The sequence below is a fragment of the Jaculus jaculus genome, chromosome 16 (genome assembly GCF_020740685.1).
Source record: "Jaculus jaculus isolate mJacJac1 chromosome 16, mJacJac1.mat.Y.cur, whole genome shotgun sequence".
Taxonomy (NCBI): Eukaryota; Metazoa; Chordata; class Mammalia; order Rodentia; family Dipodidae; genus Jaculus; species Jaculus jaculus.
Window position 1 is genome coordinate 17,913,263 of NC_059117.1, and position 19,341 is coordinate 17,932,603.

At 40.6% G+C, this 19,341-nt stretch overlaps 1 protein-coding gene across 2 annotated transcripts in view; it reads right to left on the bottom strand.

Annotated features, from left to right (window-relative positions):
• Nucleotides 1-19,341, bottom strand: part of Reln (reelin) — a 498,095-nt gene that overhangs the window by 360,090 nt on the left and 118,664 nt on the right. For both annotated transcript variants that reach the window (XM_045135772.1, XM_004652888.2), the window contains exon 3: nucleotides 627-762. In XM_045135772.1, coding sequence (XP_044991707.1) covers nucleotides 627-762 — 136 coding nt within the window. The remainder of the gene's footprint in view (nucleotides 1-626; nucleotides 763-19,341) is intronic.

The following is a 19,341-nucleotide window of genomic DNA, read 5'->3' on the forward strand; positions in this document are numbered from 1 at the left end:
AAGGCTGTGGGGGACATGTGCATTGAGACCACCACAGAGAAGATACATTATAATTGTTTTTCAGATGCTATGGAGACAAAGCCCAAAACAATGGCTGGTGAGATGGCTCAGTGGTTAAGGTGCTTGCCTGCAGAGCTGAAAGACTGAGTTTGATTCCCCAGTACCCATGTGAATCCAGATACACAAGGTGACCTATGAGTCTGGATCTGGAGTTCGTTTTCAGTGGCCTGAGGGCCTGGAGCATCCATTCTTTCTCTCTCTGTCTCTCTCTCTCAAATAAATAAATAAAAACAAACAAGAGCCAACTAGGAAGCATATGCCAACTATGGAATGGCAACTGAGGGGTAATGGAAGGAGTATAGTTTATATTGAGAGATGACACAAGTCTTAGCCTTTGAAACACTGTGTAATATTTATCCCAGTGTCCTGTTGAAAACAATGCCTACTACAACCTTCAGTAAAATAAATAAGATAATTAATTTTTTTTGTTTTGACCTGTTTTAACACTCAAATAATGGTTTTAATTAAAAACGAACCCATCAACTCAACACATCTAAATAGTTATCCTTTATGTAAAAAGGTAGCATTTGCCTTCAGTACTTGTCAGGAGGACTTTGGATACTTACATGAAATTCACACAGCCGGTACCAGCTGGTGGAGCAATCCAGACGAAGCTGAGGTTGGTTGTGGGCAAGTGACTCACATGAGAGGCCACCACACTGCACATGAACTGGTTACCAAACTGATGGTCAGACATGATCCCTGCAAGACAGAAAGGAAAGGATGTTGTTATGAAGAAAAACAAAGGCCTTTTATTAAGGCATAATCACATTTTCTGGACATTTTTATTTTATTTTAAAGCACATTATCCTATCCCACAAGTGATAATTTTTTCGTTTATTGCTAAAGGAAAATGAGTCATTTAAACAATATTGTTAAGGTATTACCCACTAAGACCTTTACCGGAGTATTTACTTTGGTTTGATTATCTTGTGTTAGGCTACTTTAGAGTGTGGGATTGTCAGGTTTACCTGAGGTAGTACATCTTTAATCCTGAAAGGCAAGCATTCTAGAAAATACTGCCGTAATCCTCCTGGGCTTTCAGGAAAGATAGTTTTATTTTTGTAGTTAGTGCTATTACAAAAGGGGAGGCAACTTTATTAGCAAGTATTTTAATTTTGATGTAGGAGATATGAGGGAGTAGCAGTAAATTAGTGAGTGGGGGAAAAAAGCTGTCATGTTTGCACAGACGGGAGGGTGGTGGTCATTCCTGTGGTCTGCGTCATGTTCTAGCTTTTATCTGTTTTGTTCCGATTGGAGTGGCCCTCACAGTATGAGAGAAGCCTCGTCTGGGGCTGCTGTCCTGTGAACTGGCCTGCTTTCACTACGAGAACTCCAAGACATATTTGGGAGAAGGTCGGCTCCTAGTTGAGATATCAGGGGATGCTTTTTATCCTTCTGAACAAGGTGAAAAACTAAACAATAAGAAACAACCTAATTAGGAAATAGGAGAAAGATTTAAAAAAGATAGCTCTTTGAAGAAGATACGTATGTTGAGCAGGAATATAAAAGGTGTCCAGCACCGTTAGAAAGTGGTAAATAGTGGCTGGAGAGATGACGTAGCAGTTAAGCACTTGCCTGTGAAGCCTATGGACCCCGGTTCGAGGCTCGGTTCCCCAGGTCCCACGTTAGCCAGATGCACAAGGGGGCGCACGCGTCTGGAGTTCGTTTGCAGAGGCTGGAAGCCCTAGCGCGCCCATTCTCTCTCTCTCCCTCTATCTGTCTTTCTGTGTCTGTCGCTCTCAAATAAATAAATAAATAAATTTAAAAAAAAAAGTGGTAAATAAAAATAACAATGAAGCCGGGCATGGTGGCTCACACCCTTAATCCCAGCACTCAGGAGGCAGAGGTAGAAGGATCACTGTGAGTTTGAGGCCACTCTGAGACTACATAGTGTATTCCAGGTCAGCCTGGGATAGAGTGAGACCCTACGTCAAAAAACAAAAAATGAACAAACAAACAAAACCACAATGAAATGTCACTATATATACATTAAACAAGGCAAAATCCCAAAACTAACAACACAGAATGCTGATGATGTTGTACACCAAGGTCTTCAATCCCTGCTAGTGAGGGTGCAAAACTGTCCCGCCAATTTGGAAGGAGGTTGGCAGTTTTCTTATAGAAAGAAAAAGAATCTTACCATAGGTATAACATTGTTCTCCTTGCTATCTACCTAAGTAAAATGAAAATGTAGTGTTCACACAAAACTTAGAACTAACTAAGATGCCTTTCAGGAGGAGAGTGAATAAATTATGATGTATCCAAACAATGTAATTCTATTCAGCTAAAATGAAAAAGAAAATGAGCTAACTATGAAAACATATGAAGGAAGCTTAAATATGAATAGCATCAGCAAAAGAAGCCAATTTTAAAAGGCTACAAACTGGTTCCAACTGTGTGGTGTTCTTCAAAGGGGAAAATTATGGAGATAACACCAAGATGGACACTTGCCATATGGAAGGAGAAAGGAATGAGCAGAATACAGGAAATTTACTTCAGTGAAACTATTGTGTAAATGGATTTGTTATTAAACAAAGTTTCAATAATACCTACAGAATGTCAGAAACTGAGAGTGAACTCTAATGTAAATTCTAGACTAGGTGATAATGATGTATGAGGATATGGTCAGTACTGAGTCTGGCAATGATGTCACTGACAGGGGGATTTTTCATTTTCATGGGTGGAGATAAGGGGTAGGCAACTCTGTACTTTTCTTTCAATTTTTCTGTGACCCTAAACTTGTCTAAAGATTAACTAATAAAGAGTCTAAGATAAATGTATTGACTAATAAAATCCTAATTCTAAAAGACATTGCCAAGACCAAGAAGTTACATTTTAAAATTCTTTCACTTACTAGATTGTGACCTTGAGCAAAATGTTAGTCTCTTTAATATCAAAAAATGGAAGTGGGGGCTGGAGAGATGGCTTAGTGGTTAAGCGCTCGACTGTGAAGCCTAAGGACCCCGGTTCGAGGCTTGATTCCTCACGACCCATGTTAGCTAGATGCACAAGGGGTACATGCATTTGGAGTTCGAATTTGCAGTGGCTGGAGGGCCTGGCATGCCCATTCTCTGTCTCTCTCTCTCTCTCTGTCTGCCTCTTTCTTTCTCTGTCTGTCACTCTCAAATAAATAAATAAATAAAAATTTCTTTAAAAAATGGAAGTAACATGCCGCTTACATCATAAATTTGTTATGAGAACAATACTTCATGTCAATAAATACTGATTCTCTGCCTGCCAACCAGAGTGATCTTTGCACCATGAGATTCTATTCATACAATTTCCCTACAAAACATTTCCAGGGACTCCATGTTGTCTACAGATGTGCTGTCCAAAATGGCAGTCACTCACCAGGGTGGCTAAAATTAAAAGTTCACATCTTGCCGGGCGCAGTGTAGCACACCTTTAATCCCAGCATCTTGGAGGCAGAGGTAGGAGGATCACCGTGAGTTTGAGGCCAGCCCGAGAATACAGAGTGAAAACCAGGTCAGCCTGTGCTAGAGGGAGACCCTACCTCAAAAAACAAACAAACAAACCAATTCAGGTCTTCCGTTGTACGGGGAATATGTCAAGTGCTGAACAACCAGCCATGTATGTCTCGTGGCTGCCACTGTGGATAGCAGAGCATAAGGTATTTCCCTTAGCACAGAACTCTCCACTGGATGTACTGAGCCGTAGACAACAATCAGATCCTTTTGGACTGACTTCCCATTTGTTCACCTCACCTTTAGAACTGCAGCTTCCCAAGCCTCTCCCATCGCTATGCACTTTACACGCCTCTAATACCTAGCATGCCAACCTTCCTCCACCCTGGCACAGGCTGCCTCAGCTAATAGTCTCTCAGTCCTCACCTGCTCTCACCAACCCAACGGATCAGAGTCAGCTCATTTTCAGCTCCGACTCACCTCTCCTTTCCACTGCCAAGCACAACCCAGCCATTCCCCCTCTGTTAACCTTTTATTTAGCTCCAGTGTAACTGTGAACCCATGGCATCTGGAATGCTCTTTCTTTCACTTTATCTTCAGATCCTTAAAACCACAAATTAGATCTAATAACCTATATTCGTCCAGTATACAGCACAGTATTTAATTTACTTTGGTCATGTTTTAAAAGTTATTCTCAATCCTAGAAATGTTAAAAAAAAAATCTGTATTTTCTTCCTACTAACTCATCTCACATTTATATCTTTAGCGCTTCTGAGATTTGTTTCGTTGTGTGGTGCAAACACATAACTTCTCCCTGAATGGTTCTAGGTTTCGGTCGTCATCACTCCCTGCCCCCTGCAGGACTTCATGATGGTTTCTCTGTCCTCCATTGCACTCCCCTATTGTACCAGGAGAATTTCTCTGAAAGCGTACTTGGTCATGCCCATCTCCTGCTAGCTCTACTTTCAGGACTTCCCATCAGATTCCAGATCAATAGTCTTGCACACCTCTTCTTAAAATATTTTTTGTTCATTTTTTATTTATTTATTTGAGAGCGACAGACACAGAGAGAAAGACAGATAGAGGGAGAGGGAGAGAATGGGCGCGCCAGGGCTTCCAGCCACTACAAACGAACTCCAGACGCATGCGCCCCCTTGTGCATCTGGCTAACGTGGGACCTGGGGAACCGAGCCCCGAACCGGGGTCCTTAGGCTTCACAGGCAAGTGCTTAACCACTAAGCCATCTCTTCAGCCCACGCCTCTTCTTAAGTTCAGCAGAATCTGGCCTTTCTTCTCTCCCCTGCTATTCATCATAGCTGAGCTCTGTGTTCACACACACACACACACACACACACACACACACACACACACACACACCTCTAGACACAGAGGCCCCAGACCTCTGCTCTCCTCCCATGTGTCTCTGCTAGACTAACTGCTGTGTGCTCTTCAAAGCAAGGATCACTCTAGCCTCTGTTTAACGCCACACATTGAGAGAAGTTATTGTGCTCGGCCTAATGATATAAAGATACATCCATTATGGCCCCACCTTCAAAGTCTGTACCCTCCTCATTCACGGTCCCAGTTCCCTGTTTGACTATATGCCCTTCCTGTGTGTTACAGCAGTTCGTCAGTCCCTTCTTCACAGTACTTGGCCTTCTGCCCAAGCATGCTGGGACAGGGTCCATCTTTAGTCTTTATGTCCACTCATCCATCACAGTATGTGTTATCTCACAGATACTCAACACGTGTATTTGATTAAATGCATAACTAATGTAAAAATACAGAGTAGATGTTATGTAAGGTAGGTGGCATGATCTACGGCACTGGATTAATACAATATAACATATGTATCAGTTTAATTAGTGAAACAGAATCTTCTGCAATGGAACGTTATTCAGAATAGGTCACAACAGATCCAAGAAACAGAGAAACAAACTCCAATCTATATTTGACATGTGAAAATGACACTCTTTTTCTCATTCAGATCTTAGAGTTTCTTACGTTTTTTAAAAATATTTTTATTTATTTATTTGACAGAGGGAAACAGAGAGAGAGAGAGAGAGAGAGAGAGAGAGAGAGAGAGAGAGAGAGAGAGAGAGAATGACAGTGCCAGGGCTTCCAGCCACTGCAAACGAACTCCAGATGTGTGCACCACCTTGTGCATCTCGCTAACTTGTATCCTGGGGAATCGAACCAAGATCCTTTGGCTTTGCAGGCAAATGCCTTAAAGGCTAAGCCATCCCTCTAGCCTTAAAGTTTTTTTTTTTAATATTTATTTATTTATTTGAGAGCGACAGACACAGAGAGAAAGGCAGATAGAGGGAGAGAGAGAGAATGGGCGTGCCAGGGCTTCCAGCCTCTGCAAACGAACTCCAGACGCGTGCGCCCCCTTGTGCATCTGGCTAACGTGGGACCTGGGGAACCGAGCCTCGAACCGGGGTCCTTAGGCTTCACAGGCAAGCGCTTAACCGCTAAGCCATCTCTCCAGACCAGTTTTTTTTTTTTAATTAACAACTCCCATAATTGTAAACAATATCCCATGATAATTCCCTCATTCCCCCAACTTCCCCTTTGAAACTCTGTTCTCCATCGTATCCCCCCCAACCATCAGTCTCTCTTTTATTTTGATGTCACAATCTTTTCTTCCTATTATGATGGTCTTGTGTAGGTAGTGTCAGGCACTGTGAGGACATGGATATCCAAGCCATTTGCAGCTCAGACAAAATTCTCAAGCCAGAGAAACCACAAGGTTAGGGAGGAGATGAGACTCCAGAGACATCACAGAGTCCCAAAGCAAACTCGAGAGCCATGACTCAGGAACTGCCACTCCCCTCTGGTGAGGCATAAAGCGGTGTGGTGGCCCAGCGTGTAGAAAATGGCACATCTGCAGGACTCAGACTGGCCACAAAGAAAAACAAAATTCCTAGCCACAATCTTAGGGAAGGGAAATGAATCAAACAAGCTCGGGTTTCAGAGTCTTGGTAACAGGATTCATGGTCAAATATGCTCCTGCTCCTCAAAACCTCTCTCAGAAAGTGAGTCAATGTCTAGGCTGCATAGTATAAAATTTTATAAAGTGAACACCTCTGCCCTCACCATGTGACTACACCACAGAATGACATTCTTGTGATCCAGCAGTGTAACACAGAAGTCCCCCACTTGACTGTACAGTGTTACAAGCGGGGTGGGGTGTGGCCCAAGTATTTGAGAGTTGGTTTTTTTGTTTTAAATCTCACCCTGCAACTTTAATGTGTATACTCAAGTATTCACATACAAAAGGTACATGTGTAAAATGCTGTTTAGAATATGTTCTTGCCCACTATTCCTAAACCCAAACCTTTATTTCCTGAACGCTTTTGTATGCTGAGAAAAAGGAGATTAATAAACAAACAAACCCAACAAAACAAAAACAAATGAAAAGAAAAAACTCAGCCAAAAAAAAAACACCTCATTTGCAAGTGGGCAGAGTATCCTGGGTTCCAACCAGTGCCCTTGATACACATTTAGAATGGTTCTGTAGAGTCTTGAAGGAAAACCTACAATGTGCTTATCTGGTTTCATGTAGATAAAGCAGCAGACTATGATCAAGACCCCCCATTTATATGTACCCGGATAGATATGTGACTACCATTATTGTGTCTTCTCTCTAGCTTCACTGTGACAACAGTGAACTGCTGTGTGATCACTCAGAACCCTTTTGGCTCCATAGCTCTCTGAGCCTAGCTTCAATAAGTAAAATGGGAGGACTTTGCACAAAGACCGATCTAAGGAGCTGAGTTGAGCCTCAAAAATGAGAAGCTGGAGAATGAACACTGGGAGGAGGAACAGGTTGACATTTTTTCAGAAATATAATTTATTGCCTTTACCACAATAATCTTAATGATGTCTGTGTCATGAAAGACTTATACCATCTAGTTAATATATGAGTTGTATCCTTCTCTTGAGATAACTGAAATTTGTATATGATAATGAATTTAAATTTATATTGATTCTTCCCCTGCTATATGTTGGGTATTAAGATACATGTTGATTTTCTTAGTGGTTCTTGGAAACAGAAAAGAGGAGCTATAATAAAAGAAGTTAATTATACTATATTTCTCAAGGAGATATGTGGAAATAAAACATACATGTGTGACATGTAATTATAATAAAAGATTTCTACGTTTGCCATGGTGCTTCGGTAGAAACTGTCATACAAAATATTCACACAGAATTTCTTAAAGAAAGTATCTACCCTCTTCTAAGAGAAATGAGCTCTGAGAGACAGTAAATACTTCATGTGTGGCTTTCCTGATCTAATTTGGGGCTAAAAAACAATCTAGTTTATTCTTCAAACACAAAGTTCTACAAAATTGACAACTGCCATGATTTATGATTTTATCATTGTTTTAAAGTATCCATGTTATTTATACACTTTACTTTTGAAGATTATGTATACATACCTGAGAGCCAGAATATTCACAAACTGGCTACAATTTCTATAAGACAACTGCTCTTTTGACAAAGTACGGGCATTTCAAATGTATTGTTATACAGACCACCAGACTACTGGTTTACAAATCTCCAGTACTTGCCTTATGAAAGTTGTGGCTGAAGGATATTATGATTCTCTAGCAGAGTTGTCTTTATCCACATTACATTTCTGCAAGATGTGTCTCATGACGTCTTTAATTATTCTAAAGTTTCTTCCATGATACCTTTTAAGACAGTGACACATATTTCTGTGCCTTCCAGGATGTCATTTTCCATGACAAGTCTTCAGTTATTTTAAGTTTGTGACTAAACCTTGTATGAACCCATTTTCCCCAAGGGATACTTCTCTGTGCTTTTAACATGCATACCTTGGGTCTTCAGAACTTTAACTAGAAGTTCTAAGTTTCCCCCAATCTCTAAAGTAAAATGTACATATTCTCATTAAAAATGTAACTTATTTATTTCCAAGAAACACAGTAAAGAAGTTAGTACAAAAGTAACAATCTCATACAAAAATTATATATTCGTGTTAGGTTTATTCTATATTTTGTAGACTTAAAATGCGGCCTACTCAAATCTATTTAGTTTGTAATTTTCCGTAGTTAGTATTAAAGTAGGTAGAAGGCTGGAGAGATGGCTTAGTGGTTAAGTGCTTGCCTGTGAAGCCTAAGGACCCCGGTTTGAGGCTCAATTCCCCAGGACCCACATTAGCTAGATGCACAAGGGGGGTGTACACATCTGGAGTTCATTTGCAGTGGTTGGAGGCCCTGGTGCACCCATTCTCTCTCTCTCTCTCTCTCTCTCTCTCTCTGCCTCTTTCTCTCTCTGTTGTTCTCAAATAAATAAATAAAAATGAACAAAAAATTAAAGTAGGTAGAAACATTGTCTGGTTTATTTTTCCTGATTTCAAAATCTAAGTTTTGTGTGGAAAAAGCAAGTATATTTAAGCAACAGATGTTTGTTACGTGAAAAATATAGCTACCCTATGTAAAAATGATGAAATTTTCAAAAGAAGGAGTATTTTACTACTCCAAACACCTTCAGAAAACTTGGCAGAATATTGTGTCAGGAAATTCAGGAAAGTTATTAACTTAAATGTACATAAGAAGATAAAAATGGCAGAAACATTTAACATTATTTCGATTTCCTTTTATTTTCACCATTTGGTCTTTGTATAAGAGGAATATTTAGAGACTTTCATAACTTAGTGAAAAACAAATTATTATGAAAATCTTGCTTGAAAAGTTAGGGTTGCATTCTAAATGAAAAAGATAAAATGAGTTATGAAGCTCCTTTTAGTCTTTCCTTAATCTGTTAATTCAAAAGTAAACAACTGGCTACTGACAGAATTTGATTTTTCTTTCATTTGTTTTCTTTGGTAGGTCAGTGTACTTAAACATTTCAACAAAAATTAAACACAGTTTTATATGTTGAAAAATATTCACAGAACTTCCTGGAATGACTCTTTTTGCAGCTTATCTGTGCAGTTGCAGCCTGATGAAAGGAGTTTGAAAAGAACAGCTCTGAAGTATGAGTGGCATGCATGCATGCATTCACAAGCATACATTGTGTTTCTTTTCTAAAGCAATAGTTGGAAGGCATTTTCTTTCAGAATTCAGCAAAAAAGGTATTAACATTATTTAAAAATCATTTTGGAATTGTATAACTATCGACATGTGAAAGATGTATGAGGAAATGCACTGTTTCCATACCCTTTGTCAATTACATTAATAGACCTTATTTTTTGCTGTTGTTGTTGTTTGCAGTAGGGTTTTGCTCTAGTCCAGACTGACCTGGGATTAGTCTCGGGGTAGCCTACAGCTCATGTCAATGCTTCTACCCGTGCCTCTCAAGTGCAGAGATTGAAGGCATGTGGCACCATACCCGACTTATAGACCTTTGTCCCCTCCCACTGCTGCTGAGCTACTGATGTCTTCTTCCCGGTTAGTCCACTTCCTACTTTCATGTCCTTCTCTGGTAACTCAGTGAGTGTCTTTAGAGTTTCTGACAGGATATGGAACCTTAGACGGTGGCTATACTATGGAAGAAAATGTCTACCCCCCACCCCCCATGTACCAACTATAAGGAGATTAGTGAGGCCTCCTGAGTTCCTTCCCATTCCATGACAGAATGGTGACTGGCCCAGTCCTGGGCTGCCCTCACGCAGGTAATCACAGCTGCTGTGAGTTCAAGACAGCCACAGCCACATCATGCCCAGGAGTCAGCCGCCCACGCCACTCTCCTCCTTCCTCCAGATCTCATTCTCTCCACCCCTTCAACTTGCCTTCTAAATATTTATGTTTATGTCCACAGATTCGTGTTGCCTTCTCAGCTTTGGTAAGAGCAGCTTTCATTTTGCTGGGGACAGTGGTGACTGCAGAGATTCGTTAGTGGACAAAGTGCTAAGAGTAAGGAACTGTTGACAGTTCAGTCCTAAATGGAAAGCCTATGTCGTCCCCTCCGTCAGGGAACGCTGTGGAAGAGGGAGACAGAAAGATGTAAGAATACAGAGGGAGTGAGGAAGCACAGGAGGGGTGGGGTGATGTAGAACGCTGTGTTCCAGGCATGACATGACCTCTGCAGCCAAGAACGCACAGCGGATGACCTGAAGGAGACCTGCACAAGATTAGGCCCACTAACATTCCCTCGTGGTTGGGCAGGGTTCACAAGGCCCCGCCTCTTCCTGAGGACGCCCTGGCAGTGGATAGTTGCTGGAGGAGGAAAAGACATCCTCATCAGTGATACAGTCACTCGTAAGGGACCTATGTCCCCATAAATAACCCCTCACCAGTGCTCCCAGCATCTCACCCATGCTCCTGTAAGCAAACCTAACTAAACACATTGGTTCACAAAACAAACAAACAAACAAAAATAGACACAAAAGTAGAACACTGACTAGTTGAGAAGAGAAAGTGGATCAGCAGGAGCGGGAAGGGGATGGGGGAGTAATGAGGGGTGAATATCATCAAAACATATTATATACATGTATGAACATGACATAATTATGTATATGAGCTATAAGCTAATAACAAAAACTTAAAATATGGGATGGCGAGATGGCTTAGCAGTTAAGGAGCTGGCCTGTGAAGCCTAAGGACCCATGTCTGACTTTCCAGGTCCCACATTAGCCAGATGCACAAGATGACATAAGCATGCAAGGTTGCACATACGCACAAGGTGGAGCACATGTGTGGAGTTTGATTGCAGTGGCTGGAAGCCCTGGAACACCAATTCTCTCTCTCTCATATAAAAGGCCAGTATGTGGACTTACCATAATAAAAACTTAAAGTATATATATATATTTCAGTCTTTCTCTATTTCTATTATGCTCACATAAAACTAATCTTTACTTGAGTGAATGAGCTGCAGATCTCTTGTGATGAACATAAAGCCTGGACCAAAATGACAAGAGGCGCACCAACCCTTGTATAACCCCAGAAAGGCTCTGCATGTGGAAACAGGATCTCACTGTCTTAACTGTGCCTCCAGATTGCCTGGCCAAAAGAAAGGCCCCTACCAAGGATAGTCCTACACAACTACAACAGCAGCTACAGAGACTCATCTCCAGAACAAACTATTGAATATCTTAATTTTTGTTAAAACGAATGATCCCTCCTGTCCAGTCTTCAAGTACCCTGAATCTTAAAGGCAGAGTGACTCCTTTTGTCTCTCCTGTGCTGACTCTTGTATTACCAGCACAATATGTGTGAAATGCCTACATCATCAACAATATTTCCAGGTCCCTATAAAATTACAGTCCCTCAAGCAGCTTTGTCAAGACTTTTTCCCCCCCAAATGTCCTTACGATATTGTATATAATATATTATGTAACTGAAATCTTGGCTATGTCTGCTATTCTCACTGTGAACCACGGAACCTAACCTCACCAGTGGAAGGAATGCTATAAGCATGGTATAGCTACTCTGGAAAGTCCAGCAAAGTAACCCTGTGTGCTGCAGAGCAAGAAGCAATGACCACCTGGGACCGGCCCATCATAAACTCAATGGCTGCTAGTCCTGCTCCTTGACAGCAAGAACATCTGGCCTGAAGTAACACAGCCTACACTTCAGTTATTCCTCCCAGACAAGATTTCCTTCTGCTATGCTCATAGGATCTCAATATCCCACACGGGGTCCCCCTCTCATGTTATGTCCATCACTCTCCTATTCTCAAGAGGGTATGTTTAGGAGGTGAAAAGTGGGCTATAAACCTTCACTAGAGAAAGGAAGGAAGTGTGATAATTCTATTTTAGTAAAGTAGCGCTCATAATGTGGGACGCCGTATTACAAGGTTGGGTGATACTGCATGGCACGTGTCCATCACAGAGGATGTTGTGATTTGAATGAAAAAATGTACCCCCATGGGCTCATGTGCTTGGACACTTGCTTCTAAGCTAGCGGTGCTGTTTGGGGTGGCAGTGGAACCTTTAGGAGGCAAAACGTTGCTGGAGGAAATGAGTCACTGTAGGAGGAAGCTCAGGGTTCTACATCCCAACTTCCTGTTGAACTTCTACTTCAGGTTGCTGAAACATGTGACCAACTTTGCTTCACGTGCCTGCTACCATGCCTTTCCCACAAGAAACTTTCCCTCAACCCTGTACGCTGAGAATAAGCTTTTTCCTTCCTTGAGTCAGATATTTGTTTATACCAATAAGAAAGTAATAGAGATAGATGATAACTTCAAAGTCTATGAAATTCTAGACTTCTTATTTCAAAAAGGGCAAAAATAAAAACTTTTAAAGGCCATGGCTTTTTATTTATTTGAAAGAGAGAGAGAGAGAGAGAGAGAGAGAGAGAGAGAGAGAGAGAGAGAGATTGAGAGGATGGGAGCATCCCAGCCTCTAACCACTGCAAATGAACTCCAGACGCATGCGCCACCATGTGTATCTGGCTTGAGTGGGTTCTGGGCAGTTGAACCTGGGTCCTTAGGGTTCACAGGCAAGCGTCTTAACCACTAAGCCATCTCTCCATCCCTAGGCTATGGTTTTTAATGCTAGTCCTTTGAACCTGTAAATTGAGCCCTCATGCTAACCCTGAATGAGTGTTCTGCTATAGGAATGACATTGCTCACTACAGTCAGCACGCTGGATGAACAAAATCTCCCCACACCCCTCCTGAACAGCCTAGCCGACTTCCCATGGTGTCACCATCAGGGGAGAAATGCGCCTGTGCTCTCTGACTCCAGACGGTGAGGATCTGCAAAAAACAGATCCTACGAATAATCATCGTTCCTGCCAAGGATGAACAAGGATGGGAATGCACTGTTCTTAGTGGAAGCAGAGCTAGGTATCATTAAACTACTGTCCCCACCCACTTAATCAGTTGTCATGTTCCTAAAGAATTTTACATACTTCCCCCACTACATCCTACCCTTCCAGTCACTACCTTATTTCTTGTTCTCTCTGCTTAGACCAGGACTCTGCAAAATATGAACACAGGTTAAATCTGGACTATAATCTGCCTTTTAAATGTAACCTTTAATATAAGTACAGTGTCTTTGCAGAAGACACACAAAGATATACATGATTTTGAAAACCCCGAAATATTTACTATTTGGCCAAAGTTGGCTCACTTCTGGTCCAAACTATTCTCCCTCCCTTGGGCTTGGCCAAACCCCTACCTATCACTTTATGCATGTGAGATTATAAATCACTTTCCCAGAAAATCTTTCTGTATAAATCAATTGTTACGTGTGTGTGTGTGTGTGCATGTGCAAACTACAAGTCAACACTGGGTGTCTTCCTCTATCACCTCCACCTTACTTTCTTTGAGACAGAGTCGCTCATTAGACCTTGGTTGGAGCTCACTGAGTCAGCTAGGCAAACTAACCAACGAGCCCCAGGGATCCTCTTGTCTCTGACTGCCCAATTCTGGGGTTATATCTGCATGACACCATGCCCAGCTTCTATGTGCTGGGCATCCAAACTCAGCTCCTCACGCTTACACATGCCAAGTGTTGTACCCACTGAGCCATTTCCCCAGCCATAACTCATTGTTTTCATCTGTTCATCACACTACAAAGAGTTGTCTTACCTATTAGGGTTTTTTTTTTTTTGAAATTTTCTGTTCGCAAAATCTATTATGGGCACCTCACAAATACTTATGACATGATCTGTTGCTGAAAATGTACAAAACATATATGCCACATGCTGTCAACAGCAATTTAAATGACAGGAGCTCTCCATGGTCCTGAACTTCCTGCCAGATTGACTACCTATGGGATGCCAAAAACCTGAGTTTATATTCCTGGGTTACCGTCACAGGCTTCTACCAAGACGTCTGTCATCTCCAGCCACCTTGATGTAGTATCCTAACTAACCCTTGCCCAACTCCCATTCTAATCTAATTAACGGTGCATCCCTTGTTCAAGGCATTCATTGTTCATCAAAGATTTTTCTAGTCCCCTTAGGGCAATGCATCAACAGGATCTGAGCATAACTGAAGTGTACCATTTCCTAGTTGAATCACGAGTAGAAGATGTGAATTTCCTATACTCCTTTATTCCCTCATCTTGGTGACAAGGAGAAACCTCTACTGAGATGGCATGGTCACAGCATGGAATAGGCCTCAGCTGCTGAGCCCCTGCGTGGAGAGCAAACGCCCTGAAGAGTCATCTGTTCACGGGCAGCAGAGTTAACTGAGGTCTGGGTTAATTCACTACTGCAACAACTGAAATTAAAAGTAGTTCGTTAAAACTCCATTGTAATATTACTCTTATAGTTCATTACTTTACTTCCATTTCCTTTACCAGGTTGCATGTTTCTTTGGTTTTATTTGTCTTGTTCTGTTTTGTTTGAGTTGGGGCCTCGCTCTGTAACCTAGAACTTGCTATTTTGACCAGCTTGGTCTTGAACTTCCTGTGAACCCTCTGCTTCTGCCTTCAAACTGTTGGGGTCACAGGCATGTGATCCCAGCCACCTCACTTTGCTGTAACTTCTTAAGAGAACTGAATTGGTCACATTGATTTTGAAAAATGTCACCCAATAATTATTTGCTGAATAACCTATCTCTTAATCTATTTTTATTTTCATTATTATACTTTAAAAATACGATCTGTTTTATACCTGTTGAAGGAGCTGTGAAGAATCTATGAGGAGGACAAATTGCTAGTAAGAGTCAGTAACAAGATTGTACAGAAAAACAGCCTAGATTCACATCCCAGCTTTACCATAAAATAACTATGATTTTGGTTAATTACATGTGAACACTCTGTGTTTCAGGTAACTTACATATGGAATATACATGAAACAATAGTACCCACTTAATTGGGTTATAAAGTCAGTATAAAAGATTAAGAACAATGGTTGGAGTAGGTGATAAGCAAATGTTGGTAATTACTTTATCATTAAGTCTTTTTAGGAGTCCTAAATTTCTATCCATGTTCTAATGACTTACAAAATTAATATTATTTTTCTTGTAAATGCACTTCATCAGTAATTTATTTTTGTTTTCATGTAGCACTATTGACAGACTAAAGATTATTAACAGTTAAGGTCCTTGCCTGCAAAGCCTAAGGAGCCCATGTTGGACTCAACAGGTCCCACATAAGCCAGACATACAAGGTGACACAAGAGTGCACGATCACACATACACACAAAGTGGTGCATGGGTCTGGAGTTTGACTGCAGTAGCTGGAGGCCCTGGAGTACCAATTCTCTTTCTCTCTCGTGCACACATACTCTTATGCTCTCCCATAAAAATTTTAAAAGTAATATTAAATCATACATAATACTAAAAATCATAGTTTAAAATATGTATTATATAATAGTTTACTGTATGCACCATACATATAATAAGGGAGCATCAATAAGGCTGTGGATGTAGCTCAGTAGTAGAGCACCTGACTAGCATATACAAGGCAGCCTTGGGTTCTACCCCAGCACTGAGCAAGAAAGTGTGAACAATGAAGGAATTGTGACGATGAAATACAGTTACTTCAGCTTCCAGCACCCTTTCCTTTTCCAGCCTCACATTACCCAAGTACTCCCTGGATAAAAGAAAAAAAAAAAAAAGATAACACACTACTTTAAAAGACAAGTCAAAGTAACATGATTTTTTTCCCATGATTTACACTACTTCTGTTCAAGTTGTCTTAAAATCCACACTCCACTGATGCAGTAACTAAAAGTCTGAACCACAAAAATGAGTGTTTCATACCGCTTGGTGCTAAATGATTACAAATGTAGTCTTACAAATCCCATCATATTTAATACAGATTAGGAAAATAAGAATAAAAGACAGCTCTTTTAAAAACTCTAGTACTATGAATTTGAAGTGATACAGAGAATAATTCTTTGACTTAAAAAGATACTGGCATTAGTTGAATATATACATTAACTTGAAATATTGCCAAGAAGATTTTTTAAAAGGCAAATTATTTGTTAATGGTACATTTAATTTTTTTCTACTGTGTAGTTTCATTTATTTTAATAAATAATAAGAGGTTGTTTGAAGTTTTTCACACTGAAATTTTATTCATCAATCAAAATGGTCATTTTCTGTTATGTTTCTTTCATGTGTTATGTATGATTTATTATTAATAATGTAAATTTATAATGTTACCTCTTATGTTACTGGTATAGCTAACATCATATATATATTCAACATGTGAATATATATGAATATATTCTTTGAGAAAAATACTTTGAGGAAAAAAAAGTTTAGATTTGGGAGCTTCTCAGTGGTTAAATATGTTTGCATACAAAGACTGACAGCCCAGGTTCACTTCCCCAGTACCCATGTAAGGACAGACTCACATGTTACAGTGACAAGAGTCCCTGGCTGCACCCATATATTCTCTCCGTCTTCTATACAAATGAGTTTAGATTTGGAAATAATTTTCAGTGTCCAACTGAAGGTAATTTCCCAAATATTTTTAAAGAATTAATACATTTTTCTTTAGAGTTGGATATAAAATATTAGATCCTTTGTGTTTTAGTATAAATTTATATATCACATATATGTATTAGCACAGAAGTGTATATAATTGAAAAATAGGCATAAATACAAATATATGCTTAAAATGTTTGTTAACATATACAGATTTATCTGTAAGTTTAGAAAGAAAACATAGAAGTAACTTTAAATGCACAAGCAGGAAATAAAATGAATGAAGCCTGCTGTTCTTTTTGAAGAAAAATGTTACTCATAGAGGAACACAGTAAAATAAGTGCTTAGAACCGGATGAGAGATTTCACCAGGTCAGGGATGGATTAAGGGATTAAAATGTTTCATGTGAGAAATCGTGTCTCCTCTGACTTTCTGAGATGAGGGAACTGTCAGGTCCTTACTTTATCCTCTTGTGTTCAATAAGGAGGTACCAAGCATGACAGTGATGGGAATAAGAATCTAAAAAAAGGCTTTGAGTCCGCTGCTGTACCTTTCCAAGGAAAGAAGGGGGATGCACCAGTACCCTGAAACTTGCAAGTATGTTCCAGGTTAGTCTGCTATAGAAATGAGTGAGCCTCCGGAGAGGCTGGACTTCCGCCAATAAGGACCAAAGATGTCTTGAGGGCTTACGACAATAGAAGGCTGGTGTACAGATATGGAAATGGCACAGCCAGTGACTATAAGCATCATGAAAGAAGTATAAATTATGTTGTGCATCCAAAACACTACTGCAGCAGCACTTGAGACAGGTTTTGAAAGAGAAGTAACATTTTGTCATGGGGGTATTCTGGAAAAGGCAAGCATGCTTGAAGTGGAAAGGGACTGGTCTTGTTGGAAGACGTAACAAGATGTGCAATGTGGCTGGAATACGACGCTATGCACAGGAGGCTCCTTGGGGGGCAAGGCTGGAAAGGCAGACATGGCAGAAATAAGAGGCCTCCATAGCATCGTTAAACAACCCATGTTACTCCAGAAAAACTGGGAATGGCACTGGGCAAACTATTTAAAATGGTAATGAAATTATGCCAAAAGAGCACCGAGAACCCTGAGAAAGACTTTGTTCATTCAGCAGATCAGGCAAGGCAGAATTGCTAGGAAGAAAGACAGACTTCACTGCTTCAGGCCTTGTATTCTTTTTTTTTTTTTTTTTTTTTTTTAAGGTAGGATTTCACTTTAGCATAGACTGACCTGAAATTCACTATATAGTCTCAGGGTGGCCTTGAACTTATGGTGATCCTCCTACCTCTGCCTCCCAAGTGCTGGGACTAAAGGCATGTGCCACCATGCCCAGCCCTTGTATTCCCCCCCCCCCGCCCCCAGGGTTTTTATAACAAAATACCTCACACCAAGCTGCTTTAAGATATGGGAACTCATTTTCTCACAATTCTAGAAGCTAGAAGTCCAAAGTAAAGGTGTTGAAATTCTGAAGGAGATTCTGATCCATGCTGCTCTCTAGCTTCCTGTAGTCCCAGGCTTTCCCGGGTTTATTGAACATCTTTCCAATCTTCTCCATCACATGACTTCTCCCTGTGTGTCTGTGTCTTCCTGTAGCCACATTCATATAAGAACACTAGATAGGGCTGGAGAGGTGGCTTTAGCGGTTAAGGTACTTGCCTGCAAAGGCACAGGACCCAGGACCCATGTAAGCCAGATGCACAAAGTGGCCCATGCGTCTGAAGTTCATTTACAGCGGCTGAAGGCCCAGCACGTTCATTCTCTCTCTTTCTCTATCTGCCTCCTTCTTTCTTTCTCAAATAAATAAATATAAAAATAAAATTTAAAAAAAGAACAACAAATATATATATCTGAAATGACTCTACTAGTAAATGTCAAATACTAATGTAATGGTGATTAAGAACTTATCATATCTTTTAGGGGAGACACAATTCAGCCATCTGTTTTAGAGGAAGTTAAAATTGCCTTTTTTTTTTTTTTTTTTTAAAGCAGACTGTCTTTTCCATCCAGTGGATAGGGGTGTAAAAACAGTCCCACTCAGTGTGTAGGGACTTAACAACACAATTACAATCATTCCAATCACATGAGATAGCATTTGCATACATAAAGGCCATCCTGAAAAGCTGTGATTTCACCTCCTTATTTGCAGTACTGCTCCCAGGGCTGAGCAGCAGTCTGCCCACATGACCAGCCTGGGGAAGCCTGTGGCCAGAAAACCAGGGAGTAGGCATGGCTTCCACAGCCAGCATGAGTAGGCAGATGATTTACAGGTCCTCAGAGAACCTACGGGCACCTCACTAACACTTGCCCAACAGGTAAGCAAGCTTGGCAGCAACAAGAGAAATGAAGTATTCTGATCATATATTCTACTCCAAAACAGCAAATAACCAGGGAAATCAGGGGGGTGGGGGAAGCCAGCTCTGAAAGGTTTTGTGGAACCTTTTGGTTAACTTTTCACGTTTATCTGTAGCCATCAGTGATCTTTCTGGAACACAGGCAGTACACACACTGCAATGTGTGGTAGGTAGAACTGC